Genomic DNA, 19260 nt, shown 5'->3' on the forward strand with positions numbered 1-19260 from the left:
CTGGTGATTAAACTTTATTATAATTAGTGATTAAATCTTATAATAATCAATAAGGATTAATAGCCACACAGTCGAACATAAAATCAGATGTAAATTGTACAAAGAAAGAAAAAAAATCAGAAATGACAGCACAGGAGGCCATTCGGCTCAGCATGTCTGTGTTGATGCTAGCCCTTACAATGGAGCTATGTTCATTAGTGATGGAGGCTTGCAGGGGTTAATTGACAGTGTTGAAAATGGAATAATTGGGATACTGGAGAGGCTCTGTGGTCAGGTTTCTCTTCCCCATGAATCAGAGGCCTTTTATATGGTTCACCTCCTCTCAGGTTTCAGGTGCAGGGTCGCCAAGAGTTCGATGAAATGTAGTCCTTCCCCACGTCACATGAAGTAAAACTGGAAGAAAAAGATACGGAATTAGAGCAGGTTGTTGTCTATCTGCTAGGCTATTAAAAAAAGGGGAAGGGGGCCCATTTCTCCTCCTCCTCTTCTCCTAGAGGCGTTGGCATCTCGCTCGGTGGGGTGGGGTGGGGTGGGGGGAGTGGGGGGAGAGAAACCCTCAGGTACCTTACCCCAGTTGGTCACTCTTCAGTCTTGCACCCAAGATGGTGATGGTCAACTGGCTCGAGAACACAGCCGGCCCTGGCCTCCAGGACCTGGCAATGGACAGTGAGCAGGAGAAAGAAACTCCAGATTGCATTGCCCACAGCCCTCCCCCCACCCACTCCTGGGATACTGAGGCTGTATTGTAGAGTTCGCACCTCTGTCCAGGTTAGGATTCCTTATCACAATAAGACGTTTGAAGAAGGGTGGGGGGTGGTGACAGGGGAGGAAAGGGCAGCAATGGACTCAGCCGAGGTGAATCCTTGCAATCAAGCTGTTTGCCAATACCAAGTTCATTCTTTGAAGAAATGCTATTTGGGCAAGGCACTCACTGAGTAACACCCTCACAAAACAGACCCATATTTCCTTTCCAGTTCTAATGAAAAGGTCATTGACCTGAAGTGTCGCCTCTGTTTCTCTCTCCACAGACGTTGCCACGCCTGCTGACGACTCCCAGCACCCGCAATATTTTGTCCTGTCTCCACCTTGCCCTCAGTGCCGCCGATTCAAAGTCCTGGGACTCCCTGCCCAACGGTGACATCGATGTGCCGACACCACAGCGGTGCAAGGGCTGCCTCACCACCACCACCTCCTCAGAGGCAATTGGGATGAGCAATAAATGATGCCAGCAACGCCACACCCCGTGAAAGAATACTGATTTTTTTTTTCAGGCCTACCTTCATCATTATGGCAACCAGTGCTCCCAGCAATGCCAACATAAGGAGTCGCATTTTCCCACCTCCTCTGCGTTTCTTCAGCAGCCAGCGGGTCCATTTTTGCTTCGAGTCAGTGGCGGGCGCGTAGCGGATACTGTTTATCTTTTCTAAACCCAGCGACTTCAGCACACAAGCACGTCGGTGGCTGAACGTCTCAAAGCTGAATTTGCCGTGGTACGCCCCGGTGCCACTTGCGCCTGGGAGCAAACATCAGAGAGAGAACACGGTATAAAAACACCAGCGCATCTTCTGTAGAGTCCCCTCAGGTATTACTACGCTGAGCTCTATTCCTTTAAGGCCCACAAAGTTTAACTGCCAAGTTAAACAACTGAGAAATGTCTGGCGTACGAGAGCAGTGTTTACCCCCAATAATATTACATAAAGAGAAATAAATTATTGGACTCAGATCTTCCAATATTAAGGATTCAGGGGTAAACTAATTCAGGGGTAAACTAACTGAGGTGCTTAAGACGATTAATGGAGTTGAAAAAGGCAACGAGAGAGAAACTATTCCCCTCCAGTGGAGTGGTGGGGGAGAACAGAACAACAGGACATAACCTTAAAATTCGAGCCAGGCCATTCAGGGGTGATGTCAGGAAGCACGTCTTCACATTAAAGGGTAGTGGAAATCTGGAACTCACTTTCCCCCCAAAAAAAAACTGCTGAGGCTGGGGTCAAGTGAAAATTTCAAAACCGAGAGTGATAGATTTTTTATTAGGCAAAGGGTATTGAGGGTTGCAGAACCGAGGCAGGTGGATGGATTTAAGATACAGAGTACCTGCGATCTAACTGGGTAGCGAAACCGGCTGGAGATGTGAATGGTCACCTCCTGTTGTTATGGTTTTAAAACAAAAAGCGTCTTCTGCCTCATCCCAGTGTCACACATCATTATCCCCATTCACGGGGGCAAGCGAGCACTGTTCTCTTGTACCCCAATAAATGACAGGGCAAGACTGTGTTCCCCTAACCCTCCTCCCTCCCCACATCAAGGCATCGCTTTGGTACAGCCCCCTGGGGGCAGGGTGGGTGGGGGGGCGGGGGAGAGAGAGAGAGAGAGAGAGAGAGAGTGGGGGCTTCCCTGACCACTTCACTCTCTCTTTTCTTCCCAACGCTGCTTGAACTGCCCTGTTCTGGACTCACCGACACCCCCAAATGGCAATGTGTCGACGCTGTAATGGATCATGCAGTCATTGGCGGTTACACCACCACTGGAAGTCTCCGCGATCATCCTCTTTATTAACTGCGGAGAGAGACAGAAATAATCCTCAGTTATTACATAGAATAATCCAGTTACACCAGGGGTATAGATTGCCAGTGCTACAGGTTTCCCCAACAAAATTTCTGAACGTTAACTCCGCTGTAAGGCTAGGATAAAACAACTTGCATTTACATAGCGCCTTCAACATAGTAAAACATCCCAAGGTGTCTCACAGAAGCATTCCCAGAGAAAAATTTCACAACAAGCTACATAAGGGAATAGGAGGATGGTTATACAAAAGGTTGGTCAAAGTGGCCAGTATTGAGCAACATTTTAAAAGAGAGAGAGGGAGGGAGGTGAAGAGATTTACGGAGGGAACTCCAGAGCTCAGGGTCCGGACAGCTGAAAGCACAGCTCCTAAAGGTAATGATGTCAGCCAGCCTGGTATAACACACTTCCACCATTGTCCATTTCACAGCCGCAGTTTACAGACCCCCAAGTATCTCACCCCCTGGATTTGCACCTAGGGTTTGGTACACGTCACAGAATGACACGGAAACATGCCCCAGGACCAACTTCAAACAGAGGCTGCATGGCAGCCTCACATGTTGGGAGTTCACAGGAACGGCTTCCGAGGCTGTAAATTAGAGGTCAGGCTCTCTCTCGCTCTCTCTCTCTCAATAGTTGGTGGCTGAGAAGAGGGCGGAGCGCCCTCGGCCACTAATGTGGCTTCCGGGAAGACTTGGGGTTGGGTTGGCGGCCAGTCCTCTGGCTTGAACCTGGGTAAAAACAATGACTTTGGAGGGTTCAAACACAACTTCTAAGCAGGATCTGACTCCTGGCTCCATTTTCCACTTCCCTCCTTTCCTGTGACATAGTTCCCCAGGCATCAGGCACCCATTGGTACTTCAACTGGATTCAGATAGGGAATCACCAGGCTAGTTAAGCATGGCTCACTCAGTAGGGATTATTGTTGGGGTAGGGGGGGGACCCTGGTTAATTTGTCCCTTTCTCCCAGGCCAGGCTGAGATCAGGTAACTCATCACAGACCCAGGATTAAACCTGGGGCCTTTTCCTGGTCTGACTGGGTCAGACACTCACTGCATTAACTGGCTTCTAGTCTCCCAGGTTGTGCACACAAAAGTTAAAACATTGAAATAAATATGTCAAATTTTTAAATGGAAGATAGCAGCTAGAGTGTTCAAGGTCTAAGAGAGCAACACAGGAAACACAAACCCAAACCATCCAGCCATAGAAGTTGTAATCCTCACCTTTTTGTTGTGAGAGAAGACGTAGAGAGCCAGAGGCTTGTCCCTCTTGTTGATGAAGCCAATGGCCTCATCTGCACTACCGGCCGTGACTATAGGCAGCAACGGGCCAAAGATCTCCTCCTGCATAATCCTGGAGTTGGGATCCACATTGGTCACAATTGTGGGAGCTGAGCAAATATTAACAAGAGGCTCCGTTTAGCAATGGAAAGGAACATTGATCAATAAAAGGTCAAAAACCGATGGCAATCGGATTGGAATCCTTCATAGGCCCATCTATCCCCGGGTCTCTGCCAACTCCCCCGGGCACAGCCATCTGAGAGCGGGTTCACTAATCTCCCTCACCTCTCTACAGAAGGAGCTTCTCTCCAATCAGTGCCTCTCCGCACCAGAATACTCAGGACTAGGATGTTAGCAGAATGGGGTGTTGGGAAACCACAGTTCCTGCTTCCAAATTTATGGACCTCGGTACAACATTCATGGGGAAGCCACAAATAGAAGAACAGATAATGGCCCCTTGGGGTAGGGTTAGGATAATGTTCAGCCACCAACTTTGACCATGTGGGCCATTGTATAACGCCCAGCCTCTACTCTCCCTTTCGCACACACCCCTCCCACCCCGTTCCAGATCCACAGCTGAGCCCACCCTCAGCCTGTGCTCCAGTCTGGACACACCCTCACCCACTCCTTGGCCCTGCCGCTGCTCCCCTCTCCAGTCAGCAGAAAGGCAAAGTCAACTGTTCAGCCAGCCAGACTTTACCTCACAAACTGCCAAAATAAATGCAGGAAAAGTCAGGGTGAACAAACACACAAACATGACTCACTTATCTCACTGATGCTGCAGCTGAAGGGGCTGGACAGGGAGAAAGGGAGGCTCACGGAGATGAACACTCTTCAGAGAGGCACAACGGACATGGGCCCTTGTGGGGGTGGGGGGAAAGAAGTCTCTCAAATGGGGGTCAGAGAAAGTTACAAGGAGGTCAACAACTCATCCCTGCTTTGTCAAAGATTATTGGCCCAGACTGCCTCAGGCTGATATCAGTTTATCCTTCATAAAATATTTGTTCTGTAAGCAAATATTATCTGTCATCCCACTGGCACTTTGCCCCGAGTGGGGACACTCTATCTATCCTGTGCCTGGCTGTACCAGTGTGGAAGTCACTGTGCAGCTGGGTTAATGGTTACACTTCACCCACCACAGCCTATACAAGTACCTATGTAAAGATCCTCTTCATCACTCTGACCACCAAACGCCACATTCACTCCCTCCAGCAAAGACATCAGTCTCTTAAAATGCCGCTGGTTGACAATACGCCCGTAGTCTGGGGATTTCTGGGGATCATTTCCATAGAATTCCTGGAACAAACAAAGTCAGGAATGGTCAGATAGGGAACACTCCAATGGCCATCTCAATGCAAAACACAAGGAAGTGCTGTCCAATTGAGTAGATCAATAATAAGGAATTAGACACAAGTGTGGGCATCAGTCAAACCTTTTGCCAAAATTAATCCATTATCAAAGTGAAATCAATGGTGACCACACACATTAGAGTTTTGTTTAAAGTTCTACAGTTTCTCTTGGAATTCAAATTCGCAAAATGCTATGTGAAAATTCTGAGAATTAGATTTAACAAACTGGTATTGGGAAGAGTGACAATGAAGCTGAAACAGAAAATGCTGGAACTCTTTCTGGAAAAGAGTCACACAGACTCGAAACGTTAACTCTGTCTTTCTCTCCAAAGATGCTGAGTTTTCCCTGCATTTTCTGTTTTTGTTTCAGATTTCCAGCATCCGCAGTATTTTGCTTTTATCTTATTGTGACAATGAAGCTGTTGGATTGGCATAAAACTCCGACTGGTTCACTAATGTGCTTCAGGGAAGGAAAGGCGCCATCCTCACCCGGTCTGGCCCCATGTGACTCCAGGCACACACTAACATGGGTGACCTTTATCCGCCCTTTGATATGAACCAATCAGTTGCAATCAAATTATTACCAATGGGTCAAGAATGAAACGCAACGTCATCTTCTCAAAGGCATCTCTGGATGGCCAATAAATGCCAGCCTTACCAGTGATGCCCACAGCCAGGGACTGAATTGATCAAAACCAAAAACTTGCTCATGGCACAACCCCTTCCTCCATTCAAAGGAATCTCATCTCCCTTCAGATTCCTCGAGCTGCAGGAACGGGTGAGTGACTCGGGGCCATCTCCATGACTGCAACAGCAGACAGACCGTCTACAGATACTTCAAACATTGGGGCCCTGTTCATTCAAACAGAGATTATGGAGGTGATTTGTTTAAAATGATCAAGTGATGGGTTTGATAGAAACCGGCAAATTCCAGTGGATGGAAGTCAAGAACGAGGGGACATGAGAATAAAGTTAAACATAATGAGATAGAGCAGAGAGGAGGTGAGATGTTTGTTTTGCACAGATGGCTTGGAGGTCATGCAATACACCAGTGGAATTAGTGATTGAATCAGAAACCACATCAACATTTTATCAACATTTAGGAAGAGGTTTGATAAGTGGTTTAAGGAGAAACAGAGGGAGAAAAGGGATCAGGTCAGGCACATTGGATAAGGATGTGTGGGGGATAAACACCAACACAGACTGGCTGGACCTATCGGTGTTGTAATTCTGATGTATTATATCCTCAAGAATCGAATAAACACTATAATTGTTACAGCATTGTGTCAGCGCTGAGATTTAAACTTCAGCTACAGGATTGTCACACAACCAGTTGGCTTAACACAGATTGAAGCAAATCATTGTGAAGACAACTCACTTCTGAGGGCGCCTCCCACCTAAACCTGAACCGAATTCTCTTCTTTCAGGTGCCAACTGACCTGCTGTCACTGCCTCAAGAACACAAGAAATAGGAGGCAGAGTAGGCCATTCGGCCCAACAAACCTGCTCCACCATTCCACAAGTTCATACATGATTGTGGCCTCGGCTCCTGTCTGTCCCGCTCGGGGGTCGCATAACCATTTACCACCATTTTTCCATTTATTACTGACGGTTTCTGCTTTGCAACTCACGGTGATGGTTGCATGGATCTTCTGCACCACTTCATCTTGGATGCTTTTGTCACACAGGATGTAATCTGGAGCGATGCAGGTCTGACCACAGTTGGTGAAACGTCCCCACGCAATACGTCTACAAAGAATAAGCAAGTTATTCACAAAAAGAACTTGTTCAACTTTTCAAATTTTAAATCATACTCCTAGAACTGCAGAACTTTACAGTGTCCAAGGGGCTTGACTGGGTAGATGCTGAGAAGCTGTTTCCCTGGCTGGAGAGGTCTAGAACCAGGGGGACATAGTCTCAGAATAAAGGGTCGGCCATTTAGGACGGAGGGGAGAACTAACTTCACTCAGAGGCTTGTGATTCTTTGGAATTCTCTACCCCGGGGGGCTGTGGATGTTCAGCTTGAGTCTAAACAAGACTGAGATGGATAGATGTTTGGGCAGAAAGGGCTAATCCTATTTCCCATGCTCCTCCCTGCATTTCCACTCCTTCAAGAGTTTAGCTGCCCCTCCTCTACAACATGCAATGGTTTCTGCCTCAACTGCTCCCCAGGGAGTTTTTTCCTACTCGTTCGTGGGATGTGGTTGGGCCAGGCCAGCATTAATTTCCCATCCCTAATTGCCCTCGAGAAGGTGGTGGTGTGCTATCTTCTTGAACCGCTGCAGTCCCTGTGGTGTAGGTACACCCACAGTGCTGTTAGGGAGGCAGTTCCAGGATTTTGACCCAGCGACAGTGAAGGAACGGCGATATAGTTCCAAGTCAGGATGGTGAGTGGCTTGGAGGGGAACTTCCTGGTGGTGGCATTCCCATGTGTCTGCTGCCCTTGTCCTCCCATGGGGTAGAGGTCATGGGTTTAGAAGGTGCTGTCAAAGGAGCCTTGGTGAATTTCTCAGAAGCGACACTGTGGTGAGTCCCCAGGAACTGGTCCACATTTGCAGCTGCCAACCTACAACGCTGATTTCAAAAATCACTGTTCCAATGGATCCTTTATTCATGTGGGCGTTGACCCTGACTATTCAGAGTATACTCGTCTGCCCCTCTACACCATCCAACCAAAATTAACAACCTGATCTAAATTTGCCCCTCACCCAGCTTCACCCTCCCATGGGTTAAATACAAAGTTAAGCTCCCTCTTCAAGCTATATGACTTGAGTGGCACCTGCCCTGGGAGTGTTTGCTGGCAGAGAGTAACAGTCCTTCTGCAATGTTCCATCAAGCACTACATGGGCTGGATACAGAGTAAAGCTCTGCCTACATTGCCCCAAACACTCCCAGTACAGGTACAGCATGGCAGGGGAAAAAAAGCAAAAGGCCAAGACTTGCATTTATATAGCGACTTCCAAAACCTCAAACTGGTTTACAGCCAATGAAGTATTTTTGAAGTGTGGCCACTCTTGTGGTGTAGGAAATACAACAACCAGTTGGCATTCAGGAAATCCCCACACAAACAGCAACAAAATAAATGAGCGTGTAATCTCTTTTCTTTAAAAAATGCGATGTAGGGCAAAGGATCAATATTAGCCAGGGCACCTGCTCCTCTTCAAACAGTACCAAGAGAACTTCTAAAGTGCAAATGGGGCCTCGGTTTAACATCTCATCCAAAAGACGGCACCTCCAGCAGTGCAGCACTCCCTGCACTGAGACCGTCAGCCCAGATTGTGCGCTCAAGTCTCTGGAATGGGACTTGAACCCATGACTTTCTAACTCGCACGCAACAGTTCTATCCACTTAACAAAAGCCGACGCCAGATGCGGGGGAGAGCTCATTCTACGCTGTCCGAAAAATATGCCAAACACAGAAAAATCACGGCTTACTGCAGCAGCGAGACGCTTTCCACCCTCAGTAAGAAACCAACCTGCAGGCTACGTCCAGATCACAGTTGCTGTCAATGTAACACGGACTTTTCCCTCCAAGCTCCAGGGTCACAGGGGTCAGATGTTTGGCCGCAGCCTCCATGACAATCCTGCCGATGTTGGTACCACCAGTATACAGGATGTAATCAAACGGGTTGTTCAACAATTCGGTTGCCACTGTTGGCCCTCCGATAATTACAGGATAAAGATCCTTGAGGAAGGATTGAAGAAAAACAAACTTGATGCTCCACTCCTGCTCCAAAGACCACAGTTATACTGTCACTTTCAATATAAAGGAACTGCAGAAGGCCACTCAAGCCAAGCCTGTTCAGACATTCGGTTAGACCATGGCTGACCCCGTACCTCAAACTGCCTTCACTCCATATTACTTGATACATTGCCAGAATGTGTGTCCGTCTACACCCAAATCAATAGCCCAGCGTTTTCAGACGCTGTAGAGGGTCTATGGAGTGTCCCAGTATTGTTTCCCTAGATTTTTCCAGTTTCCTTTTCCCTCTCTAGTGGGCCCAGTTGAGGCACAAAGCAGAGGCATAATGAACACTCATTAAATCGGATCTCTGCAACCCCCCCCACACAAAACGTCTGTTCACACTTTGACGGGGACCCAATTTCCCACTCTACCCACTTTCTACAAAACGGCAGCAGCACAGGGGAGTGATGTAAAATTGACTGACCCGACGTACTCCCATCACTCTAATGCCCACCTTGGCTTGGCCTGGCCCAGCCCAGCCTGCACTCACCTTGTCCAAGTACTGAGGGAGGAGCTCCCCCAGTAACTGGGCTGTATTCCCACTCACTTCCGATGGCTTCAGGACTGCGGCGTTTCCTGAGAATGGGATCATATTACAAGAATAATTACATGGGAAAGTACAGCAGAGAAACAGAACATTCTACCAAACATGCCCAGTGTTTCGATGCCACACAGACTTCCTTCCACCCAGACTCATTTTCTAAACTCGTGCATGGGGTGTGGGTGGCTAGGCCGGGATTTGTCGCCCATCCCTTGATACCACATTCCTGTGGATCTGAAGTCGCATGGACGGCAGATTTCCTTCCCTAAAGGGCATTCGTGAACCAGATGGGTTCCTACAACAATTGACAATGGTCATCATCAGACTTTTAATTCCAGATTTTTATTGAATTCAAATTTCACCATCTGAATTCAAATCCAGGTCCTCAGAGCATTACCCTGGGTCTCTGGAATACTAGTCAGGGAACAATACCAATATGCCACCACCTCCCTCATTAATATTTCCTTCTATTCTTTTCTCCCTTGTGTACTTATCTAGCTTCGGCTTAAATGCATCTATATTATTCTTCTCAGCTACCCCGTGGTAGATAGCTCCACATTCGAACTACTCTCTGGATAAAGAGGTCTTTCCTGAATTCCCAATTGGATCTGTCAGTGACTCTCTTATATTTTGCGGGTGCGGAGAAGAAAAATCAGCCAGCCCCCTGATCACTATCCAGACTCTGGCTGTCCTGCAGTAATCTAGAGGCCCTGGCTAATGCCGTGGGGACATGGGGTCAAATCTCACCACGGCGGCTGGTGGGAATTAAATTCAATTAATAAATCCCGTCTCAATAACGGTGACCGTGAATCATCGATTGTTGTAAAATCCCATCTGACTCACTGATGTCTTTTGGGAAAGGAAGTCCTTACCTGGTCCGGCCTACACGTAACTCCAGGCCCACATCAACGTGGCTGACTCTTAACAGCCCTCTGAAATGGTCCCGCAAACCACTCATTTCAAGGGCAGTTAGGGATGAGCAACAAATGCTCACCTTGCCAGTCGATGAGCACAACTTCAGAGTGGGATTCAGAGTAGGGCAGAACCAGGCTCAACTGCATCACCTCCCCCCGCCCCACCAACAAACATTCATGATCAAACAGGCAGCTGCTAGTCGCAGGACAGATTTTAACCTAACCTGGGCTGAGGCTGGGGGGGGGAAAGAACAACCAACCGTGGGGTAAAACTGAACCTGAACCTGAACCTGCTGCCCCTGGGCAGGTTATGTTAAAATCAGGGCTACTGTCTCAAGAGCACAAATGAAGCCGTTGCCTCGAATGTGAATCACCAGGAGAGAGAGAGAGGAGCTGAAAACAAGCCTGGGAAAACTCGGGAGGTGGTAAGCGATTGAAAAAACAAACCATGGCACACAAAATGCATCACTGATTATCAATTGTGATATTTCTGGAAGAGTTTGGGAAGTAATTAAGCCGAAGGTTACCTGCTGCGATTGCCCCAACTAAAGGCTGGATCACAAGGGCCAGCGGATAGTTCCAGGCCCCTATGATCAGAACCACTCCGAGAGGCTCCCGATGGATATAAACGGTGTCCATTAATGTCATCATACTCTTCGGCACGTGCTCTGGTGCAGTCCACTCGGGCAGTTTGTTTATAGCCACAGAAATCTCGCTCAGAATGCCTGACATTTCATAGATCTCCACAGCAAATGGATTCTGCAGATTCAAAATCAAGAGGAGTCACTTTCCAACATATCTCTCCCTCGATCTGCTGACCCTATCCTAGCTGCAGCCTGTCTCGCTCACTCTTCAGCCCTGACCTGCACTGACTCCCAATCCCCCCAAAGGCTCAAATGTGAAATTCAAATTTAAATCCCTTCATGGCTTCATCTCTCTCTCTCTCTCTCTCTCTCTCTCTCCAATCCCCTCCCCATCACTTATCATCTCCCAAATTCTGTTCCTTTCACACTGGCCCCTTGTATCCCTTTCCCATTGTCCCACAATTGATGGTCATGAATTAGACTCCGTGGTCAAGATTTCACTTCCTCAGCTCCTTTGTCTCTCCACCATTAAGGTCCTCATTAAAACCTGCCTCATTTCTCAAACGTAGGGATGTAGTAGCACAATGTTTATATTTATCGGAGGTAGGTGGGATGCAGATTTCAGGTTACTATCAGATCAGCCATGATCTTATTAAATGGAGAAGCAGGCTCGAGGGGCTGAATGGCCTGCTCCTTGTTCGTATGTTCGTACTGAACTAGTACACCAAAGCTCTAGACTAGTAATCCAGAGATACAAGTTCAGATTCCACCACAACAGCTGAGGAATTTAAATTCAATTAATTAAGTAAATCTGGAATACAAAGTTAGCATCATTAAATGGTGACCATGAAACTACCAGATTGTTGTAAAAACCCAATCTGGTTCATTAATGTCCTTGAGGGAAGGAAATCTGCCATCCTTACCTGGTCTGGCCTATATGTGGTTCCAGACCCACAGCAATGTGGTTGACTCTCAACTGTCCTCTGAAATGGCCGTGCAAGCCACTCAGTCATATTAAAGTTGGCAGCTCACCACCACTCTCTCAGGAGTACTTGGGCAGTACTGACCTTGTCGACAACGCTCACATCCCATGAAATAATAAAAAGGCCTCCTGCTTTCAGTTTATGCAGCGTTAATTTTGTTTTCTGATTGCACCTCTCTCCTTGGCACATTTGTTTTTCTATGTTAAGATGTTGTGTTAATGCAAGATGCTGTTGTATCACAGCTTGATTCAACACTGGTCAATAACCCACTGAGTGATCAATGCCATTCAGGAAGCAGGGTTCACCTACTGGAAAGGGCATCTTATCCAGCTGGGTAACCTCCGTCCCTCAGGACAACGCATGCAAAACTGGCGAGATTTGAACTTGGGCCTCCTTAGTTGAGAGTCAATTGTTAAGTTGGCAAGTGGCAAATACCATCTTGGGTTTGGTGAAAAACTTAATAGGATAAAGCAACAGAATTAAATGTCCCAATGAGCAGTGTCCTACAGATGAAAGATTGGGCAATCAGGGTTCAGCAACTATAGAATTTTGACATTGTTAGCTTGCTAACTCAACTGTAGATGCATATTGAAGGATACACAGGATAATACAAGAAGCCCAGGAAGGCTGGGTTAGCATTCAATGGGTAAGGAGATAGCAGATGCTCTGAGGGTGATTTTCCAATCTTCACTAGATACAGGAGGACTGGAGAAATGCAAACGTAGTTCCATTGTTTAAAAAGGGATCAAAGGAAATGCCAAAGAATTATAGGCCAATTAAGTCTTACATCGGTGGTTAGCAAATTAGTAGAATCAATCCTGAGAGAGAGGATTAACTGTCATGTGGAAAGGCATGGACTAGTCAGGGATGGTCAGCATGGATTTGTTAAAGGAAGGTCTTGCCTCACAAATTTGATTGAATTGTTTGAGGAAGTGACAAGAAGGGTTGATGAATGTAGTGCAGTGGATGTTGTGTACATGGATTTTAGCAAGGCATTTGACAAGGTCCCACATGGCAGATTGGTCAGGAAAGTAAAACCCCATGGGATTCAGAGTAATGTGGCAAACTGGATAAAAGGTTGGCTTTGTAACAGGAAACAAAGGGTAATGGTCAATGGATGCCCTTGCGAATGGAAAGTTGTCTCAAGTGGTGTTCCACAGGGCTCAGTGTTGGGACCCTTGCTGTTTGTGTTATATATTAACGATTTGGACGTGAACATGGGGGGCACGATTGGGAAGTTTGCAGATGACACAAAGATTGGCCGAGTAGTGGATAGTGTAGAGGATAGCCACAATCTCCAAAACGATATAGATGGGTTGGTGGAGTGGGCGGTAAAGTGGCAGATGGATTTTAACATAGAGAAGTGTGAGGTCATACATTTAGGGAGGTCAAACAGTTACAGGGGTTACACAATAAATGGGAATATACTAAGAGGGGTAGATGAAGTGAGAGATCATGGCGTACAAGTACACAGGTCCCTGAAGGCAGCAGTTCAAGTAGACAAGGTAAAGAAGGCATATGGAATGCTCTCCTTCATTGGCAGAGGTATAGAATATAAAAGTAAGGATATAATGTTGGAATTGTATAAAACACTGGTGAGGCCACAACTGGAGTATTGTGTGCAGTTCTGGTCACTGCATTACAGGAAGGATGTAATAGCTCTGGAAAGAGTGCAGAGGAGGTTTACAAGAATGTTGCCAGGGTTAGAAAAGTGTAACTACGAGGAGAGATTGGATAGGTTGGGGTTATTTTACTTAGAACAAAGAAGGCTGAGAGGTGACTTGATTGAGGTGTACAAAATTATGAGGGGAATAGATAGAGTGGACAGAATAAAATTGTTTCCCTTGGTGGAGAATTATACAACCAGGGGACATAGATTCAAGATAAGTGGCAGAAGGTGTAGGGGGGACATGAGGAAGAACTTCTTTTCGCAGAGGGTAGTGGGTGTCTGGAATTCGCTGCCGAAGTTGGTGTTAGAGGCAGAAACTCTAAACTCTTTTAAAAAGTACCTGGATCTGCACCTTAAGTGCTGTAAGCTGCAGGGCTATGGGCCGGATGCAGGAAGGTGGGATCAGAAAGGGCACCTGGGTGTCCTCGGGCTGGCATGGACAAGATGGGCCGAATGGCCTCCTTCTGTGCTGTAACTTTTCTACGGTTCTATGGTTCTAACTACAGTCCAGTAGGTGTGAATTGCTTCACACTATCCCATCAGGAGCAAACAGAACCCATAAAAACCCTCCTACATGACTGGACTAACTACCCTGTTGCCTGGTGTAATGAGTTATGCCCATGGAAAGAGTATTGCATCAGACTGCTAATCCTGTCCTGTGAATCCTTCCACGACTAACATTGCCACTGTTCTACAATGGCAGAGTGTGAAGATACATGAACACCAATAACCCAAACACGGTCAGAATTAAGAACAAGAGAAGAAACTGAAGACAATTGAGGGGCATATTGACACTTTGTCAAATAATCATGGCTTTGCAGACACAAATTGTGAAGGGGCTTGTGCAATATGGTTAAAATACTGAACATGTATCAAGAGCTTTGTTTCATACCTTGTGCAAGTCCTTTTTGAGCGCCAGTAAGAATTCTTCCTTTTTCTCAGTAAGCATTCTCTCCAGCGCCTTCAGCTGCCGAATGCGGAATTCCAGAGGCCGGGTTTTCCCCTGATTGTAGGCGGCTCTCGCACCGGACACAGCAAGCTTGATCTGTTCCATGATGTACCAAACTGCCAAGGAACACAAAACAATGCCAAGTTTACTCCTCAAGCACAGAACAGTGCTAAGACGAAAAATAAATAGAGGGCACGCTGTGTATTTGAATGTTGTGTTTGGCTGGGGTGTTATTTTGGCAATTCAGGAAGTGGCCGAATGATATGAATGGGTGAAGTTGGTATTGCTGAGGCGTGTTATAAAGCAATAAATGAGCAGCAAATTTGGGATGGTCTCTTGTCACTAAAACAGGAGATGCACAATAGATCAGTCAATATCTATAACTGACAAGAGGTTAACATTTCAGCTGTAACCCTTCGGGGAGACAATGGTGTAGTGGCATGGTCACTGGACAAGTAATCCAGAGATAAAAGCAAAAAACTGCGGATGCTGGAAATCTGAAACAAAAACAAAAATACCTGGAAAAACTCAGCAGGTCTGACAGCATCTGCGGAGAGGAACACAGTTAACGTTTCGAGTCGTTCTGATGAAGAGTCATACGGACTCGAAACGTTAACTGTGTTCCTCTCCGCAGATGCTGCCAGACCTGCTGAGCTTTTCCAGCTTTTTTTTTGTAGTATTCCGGAGACCCAGGCTAATGCTCTGGGGACATGGGTTCAAATCCCACCACAGCAGTTAATAAATCTGGAATATAAAGCTAGTCTCAGTAATGGTGACCCTGAAACTATTATCGATTGTTGTAAAAACCCATCTGGTTCACTGGCCTTTAAGGGAAGGAAATCTGCTGCCCTTACCTGGTCTAGCCTACATGTGGCGCCACAGCAATGTGGCTGACTCTTACTTGCCCTCTGACATGGTCCAGCAAGGTCAGTTCAAGGGTAATTAGGGATGGGCAACAAATGATGGCCTTGCCAGTGATGCCCACATAATAATAACCGTATAATAATTGAGTTCTACCGTCACTCCTGTGCTTGTTTCTTCACCAAGAAAGCTTCTCCTCACACCCACCTACATAAATCTGACTCCTGTCTCCAGTCTGCTCACTCCTCCTTGACCAACCCCTCCAAATCTCTAGCTTTTTCTTGATCTTTTCATTCAGAGCTTTCACAATCACATCAGCAAACTGCACTCCCCTCCCACTTCTTCCTCCAAACTTGGATCTCTCCATTTGCCTTCCAACATCAAACCTCCTACTACAACCCGAGCCTCATGCCTGTTCAGCCTTGCTGTACAGATTAAATACAGTATTAACTCCTGGCAAAAACTACACACGCAGTTCGAGGTGAAGCCCAGGAAACAGTCCTGCATGTTTCATTTGGTGCAATTTTCATCAAAGGCCATTCTAAGACAGGAGATAATGGCAAGTCTCTCTTTCCCTGCCCCCAGTTGTATGAACTAAGTTTCTTCCCCACACGCCACCACTTCCTCCTAACTTCATGTAAAAGTGGCATTGTCACTGGACTAGCATTCCACAGGCCAAGGGTAATGCTCTGGGGACCCAGGTTCGAATCCCACCACAGCAGATGGTGAAATTTAAATTCAATAAAAAGAGTCCGATGATGACCACAAAAAATATTGCCGATTGTCATAAAAACCCATCTGGTTCACTAAGCCTTTTAGGGAAGGAAATCTGCCATCCTTACCTGGTCTAGCCTACAGGTGATCTCAGAATGAGGGCAATTAGGGATGGGCAATAAATGCTGGCCTAGCCAGAGACTCCCACATCCCATGAATGAATTTTTTAAAATGTTTTTTGTTTAAAAAAGGTTAGCAGCATCAATATTTCTAGCTCCACTTTACAAATGTGTTTCCTCCCCTTCAGGTCATTATCATGCCACTATAATATTTTTTATAATATTGTGGTTTATTGTGAAGTAGGTTTATGAGTATGAGTGTAGTAGGTTCTGTCTGTGTGATTTAATTAAATTAGAGTCAGGTAGACTGCAAGCTTGAAATTGTCGAAAGTAATTAGGGATAAAAGGCATTTGAAACGCTAAGTAAACATGGATGAGGGCTTAGCATGTAAGGTCTGAAGGAAATTTGCATTTTTATATAAGTGAAGGAGTTGGTTGGATTTCAAAGGGATGGTGGAATGTTTGCAACTAACAAGATAAATAGGGCAAGGTTATTATGTTCCCAAAAGGTGCTGGCCATATTGGCAACATGAAAAATGTTTATATTAGGGGAAAAGTACATTACCAAAGGCATATGGAACAATGGAATTTAGAGATTAAAGAGAGAGAAACGTATATAAAGAGGAATGAAAGGCTATGTTGGGGGTTCATATAAGAAGTAAAAGGAGCAAGCAAAACAGCCTTGGTGAAGCCTCCAACCATGTTTGAAAAAGTCTGCTGTGTCCAGTAACTAAAGTTGGAGGAAAGCCCACTGTCAGGAACTCCACTGTCGAGTAGGTGCTGTGGTAAATTTACTGGCTTGCTATTTAAATTTAAAATCTATTTTGGACTGTTGCCTTAAAGTGAGTGTGTAGTTGAGAGTCAGATTAATTAGGAATTTTGAGATTTGTTATAATATTGACATATGAACATACGCATTAGGAGGAGGAGTAGGCCATTCGGCCCCTCGAGCCTTATTCTATGTATGTGCTTGAAATCTTTTATTTTGTTAATAAAGGTTTTGATTTAGTTTTTAAAATCTCTAAAGGGTGTTAGTGGACTCATTACTTGTGAATTCAGTGCCCAAATCTTCTCGTAATAAATACAAATTACAAAACCGTCGTGATAGTGCGGCCAAGTTTCCCTTGTGGATTTGGTCTGCCTGTCACACATCACCTGCCACGTCATAACATCATTTTCCATTACACCAAAGACCAAGTCACCAGAGAACCAAACAACTCCCCCACCATCACACCCCTGCCCCGCCAGCTTCTGCTGACCACAATGCACATGGCCAACAGTAGGAGAGCCGGAACAGTCCAAACTCCCCCACTTCAAGGAGAGAAGCCGGATCTCGAATTCCCAGAGTGCCAGTGCCCCAACACATCCCTGCCAACCTGCCAGACAACAAGCTGTTTCGGTGACCCAACATCCTTATCCTTAAAAGCATTTAGCTACTAAGAGACAGTGGAAAGATAACTTAACTTAGACATCTCAACAAACTTAAAATATAAAGGTGCCTTCTGGTCAAAGCTCAGGGTTGAGAACATAGGATACATTCACTCGAAGCAACATGCATGATGCAAAGCAATTTAAGCAAGAAATCTTTCCTCTCACCTCACCTCCCTTTTTCTCCTGGAATGACTATTTCACACCGTCTAAAGGTCAAAAGCCACTAACCAGCACTTTCTCCTCATACAAGCACAGGTGGCAAAGCTCAGGCAGGTTGCGAAACACATCATTACTGAGTCTCACCTTATCAGTCAGGTGCAGGACACTGAGCTGATGCAAAAAGATATAACTAGTTGGCTATATTTAAAAAAAAAAATCTGTTAAAGGCAGGAAAACACCCTGGGTTGGGATTGTATTGGGTTATATTGGATTGGATTGGATTACATTGGGTCGGCTACAACCCAGGACAGAGTCCTCAGTGAGGAACACAACCCCGCAATAACACCATCATTGCCCTCCCACCCACCAACCAACCAACCAACCCACCAACACCATCATTGCCCTACCACCCACCAACCAACCCACCCACCAACACCATCATTGCCCTACCACCCACCAACCAACCCACCAAAGACAGTTTATAAAATATCACTTACACCTTCCCCAGTGATTAAAGACTGCGGTTGTGGGAGAGGGAAGAGGCCACTTAACAGTCCTCCAAAAAGAACAGAAGCAGAGACAGGGACAGGGACAGTGCAGCCTCCCTGCGGGTCTCTCTGCAGCGCTCAGTCCCCAGTTAGCGCCGCTGTAGCGCTCCCACTCTCGGTGCCGCTGCGCTGCGCCGGACTCTGCTCGCTCCCGTCCCAGCAGCAAAATCCCGAACCTCGGGCTATTTCCTCCCCCTTTTCCGCCTTGTTTTGCTGCCTGTGTTACAAATGGATAGAACCGGCAGCCGGAGAGGGACAAACCGGCAGCTAAAGTCAAAACGCGATCACATTTGGCTTTGATTTTCTCTCTCTCTCTCTCTGCGTCGCTCCTTCCTGTTGCAATAACTTGGTTCTCGCTGTCATAAAGTTGTTTAAAATATTTCTCCCTCCTCCTCGGCTACGTTTCTTTAACGTATCAAAGTTAATGCACGGTGGTAAAAATGAAAGGGGTCAATGTGACAAACTTACGTAACTCTTTCGAGTTATCAACAGATCGCATGTAACTCTTTCGAGTACATTCACAGTTCTTGGTTTCCGGGAGTGGGACATGAACCCACAACCTTCTGATTCAAAGTTGTAGCTTTTTGTATTAGGTTCACTGAAAGAACAACTTGGTTCCCGATGCTGTGTATCTTTGTCTTGCTGCATTGTCATTGGTCTGTAACTCACTCCTGTCCCATTCCTTCACCGGCCCCTGTAAGGACCGTGCATCATGTGAGGTTACAGGCGCTGCTATGAATGAGTTTTTTTTTTATTTTCATTCAGGGGATGTGGGCATCACTGGCTGGGCCAGCATTTATTGCCCATCCCTAGTTGCCCCTTGAGAAGGTGGTGTTGAGCTGCCTTCTTGAAC

At 46.2% G+C, this 19260-nt stretch overlaps 1 protein-coding gene across 1 annotated transcript; it reads right to left on the reverse strand.

Annotated features, from left to right (window-relative positions):
* LOC144684418 (aldehyde dehydrogenase family 3 member A2-like) lies at window positions 1–18736 on the reverse strand. Its single transcript, XM_078548183.1, has 11 exons — window positions 18357–18736; window positions 14519–14691; window positions 10918–11149; window positions 9426–9511; window positions 8667–8875; window positions 6823–6940; window positions 4997–5138; window positions 3786–3952; window positions 2457–2556; window positions 1278–1513; window positions 1–393 (listed from the first exon to the last, which is right to left on the reverse strand). The coding sequence occupies exons 2-11, from the start codon at window positions 14678–14680 to the stop codon at window positions 379–381; spliced, it is 1467 nt and encodes a 488-aa protein (XP_078404309.1). The 5' UTR covers window positions 14681–14691; window positions 18357–18736; the 3' UTR covers window positions 1–378.
* Window positions 18737–19260: the final 524 nt, after the last annotated feature.

The sequence above is a fragment of the Cetorhinus maximus genome, chromosome 9, assembly GCF_964194155.1.
Source record: "Cetorhinus maximus chromosome 9, sCetMax3.hap1.1, whole genome shotgun sequence".
Taxonomy (NCBI): domain Eukaryota; kingdom Metazoa; phylum Chordata; class Chondrichthyes; order Lamniformes; family Cetorhinidae; genus Cetorhinus; species Cetorhinus maximus.

Coding starts and splice junctions, on each gene's coding strand:
- LOC144684418 (XM_078548183.1), bottom strand. CDS start 14,680: ATGGAACAGATCAAGCTTGCTGTGTCCGGTGCGAGAGCCGCCTACAAT. Junction 3,953..4,996: donor TGAAGAGGATCTTTACATAG/GTACTTGTATAG, acceptor ATATTTGCTCAG/CTCCCACAATTGTGACCAAT. Junction 1,514..2,456: donor ATTGCCATTTGGGGGTGTCG/GTGAGTCCAGAA, acceptor GTTTGCTCCCAG/GCGCAAGTGGCACCGGGGCG.